The sequence below is a fragment of the Carlito syrichta genome, unplaced genomic scaffold (assembly GCF_000164805.1).
Source record: "Carlito syrichta isolate Samal-C Ts95f unplaced genomic scaffold, Tarsius_syrichta-2.0.1 Scaffold312973, whole genome shotgun sequence".
Classification (NCBI taxonomy): domain Eukaryota; kingdom Metazoa; phylum Chordata; class Mammalia; order Primates; family Tarsiidae; genus Carlito; species Carlito syrichta.
Genome location: NW_007257069.1, coordinates 53,078 through 54,869, shown reverse-complemented (window position 1 = coordinate 54,869; position 1,792 = coordinate 53,078). Strand labels below are relative to the sequence as shown.

Sequence of the window (1,792 nt, the reverse complement as noted above, 5' to 3'; positions counted from 1 at the left end):
GGCGCCCTGAACAGGTGTTAAGAGTTCTTCTGGGGACGCGGGTGAGGCATCCCGGCGTGCGCGGCCCCTTCCCCGCTTGCTCCCACGTCCAGCCCAGCCGCAGTGGGGGCGGCCTCGGCCTGGGCAGCGGAGTTTCGCTACTTACGGGAGTACTGGAGCCCCTCGGTGCTGGCCAGCCAGCGAGTGTATGGGTTGTCGCTGCTGTCGTAGAAGGGGCTCTTCAGGGGCAGGCTCTGCACCGCGTCCAGGGCGCCTGGCCCAAGCGGCCCGGCCCTCTTGGCGGGCTCGGGCCCCTCGTTTTCCTCCTCCGGCCCTTCGGTCACCGAGCCCTCCTCATCGTTGGTGTCCGGCAGGTCTAAGATGTCCTTGACCGAAAACCCCGTCTTTGTGTTGGTCAGCGACATGATTCGAGACCCCGCAATTTACGTCGCAAATTTGTAGCTTCACTTGGTCAATTCGTGGTGCTCCCCAGCCCTGGAGGGCGGAGGAGGGGGTTGGGGGGGAGGGACTGGGGGAGGGGAGGGGGATGGGCTTTAATTATTGGGATAATTATTATTTTTAAAAAGAGAGAAAGAAACTGGGGACGGGAAAGAAAAAAAAAATCAAGCCCAGCCCAGTGCCTCGGTCCTCTCAGAGAGCGCGCGGAGACGGACGCAGGGAGCGGCGCCTGCGCCGCGCGCTGGCCCGGCCTCAGTTTGTAAGTCCAGGACGGTGCCAAGGCGGCGTCAGCTCGGGCTCCGGCCGCCGCTCGGCGCGCGGTGGCGGCTGGTAGCGAGGAAAAAATGGGCCATTGCCCGCGCGATCAGTCCATATAAGGCTGGGCTCCACTCACGAACCTGGGGAGGGGGGAGAGGGGGAGAGAGAGAGGGAGGGAGGGAAAGAAGGAGGGAGGGAGGGGGAGCAAGAGAGGGAGCGAGAGAAGGGTGGAAAAAAGGGGAAGAGACATTAAAAACGCAAAGGTTGGCCACGTGTGGGCGGGTCTTGGGAGTCAAGTGGATGAAGACAGTATTTGCAGATGTGAAATTGTGGGTTTTGGGGAGCTCCGCGCTCCCAGCCAACGGCCCTCTAGAGCAAGATGAGAGGTGTAACGTGTCAATTAATTGCAAAGACGGGGCGAGCCTTTTTTTACGCGGTATTTACATACAAAGGACCACCGCGTCGCTCACGAGTCCACACACTTGAAAAGGCCGTTTTAACAAATGGCATCTTTAAAAAGGGGGGGGGAACAAAACAGAAACCAGGAGGAGGGAAAAAAATCCTCTTTAACATTCACCGGTTCCTGCCTCCCCGCCCCCGCGCGCCCACCCCCGGCAAGCTGGAAAATTGGCGATTCGTGGCGCCTTTGGAACGGGGGGGAGGGGGCGAAGGCCTCGCTGCGGAAATCTCTCCTTCCCATCGCTGGTGGCTCCCTAAACAAGATCCGGTTCAAATGGCAAGAGCCCAACTTCTGTAAGCCTCCTAGGTCAATATTTTGGTTGGGGCTTAAGGATGAGTACTAGAAATGACAAGGCGAGTAATTGATTCTAGCTAACCGCGAAAGAGCCCGAAACCCAGGAGAGGGCTCGGCTCCGGGCCGGCCGGAGATACCAGCAAGCGACCCGCCCCGCTTCAGCCGCGCGTTATTTGCTAAAGACTCTTATTTCCTGCACTCCTCCTCCCCCAGCCCCCAGCCCCCAGCCCCCAACCCCCAACCCCTCGCCTCCATTGCTCTGCGGCCGAGAGGGACGCGCAGTTCACTTTGCTTTGCGGGCGGTTCCGGGAAGGGCGGGGTGAGTGAGGGGGCTCCAGTTCA

At 60.2% G+C, this 1,792-nt stretch overlaps 1 protein-coding gene across 1 annotated transcript in view; it reads right to left on the bottom strand.

The window, feature by feature from the left end:
* The window catches only part of NKX2-2 (NK2 homeobox 2), a 2,910-nt gene extending 2,162 nt beyond the window's left edge, over positions 1-748 (bottom strand). The window contains exon 1 of the mRNA XM_008070113.1: positions 146-748. Coding sequence (XP_008068304.1) covers positions 146-404 — 259 coding nt within the window. The 5' untranslated portion in view covers positions 405-748. The remainder of the gene's footprint in view (positions 1-145) is intronic.
* Between the last annotated feature and the right edge of the window lie 1,044 nt (positions 749-1,792).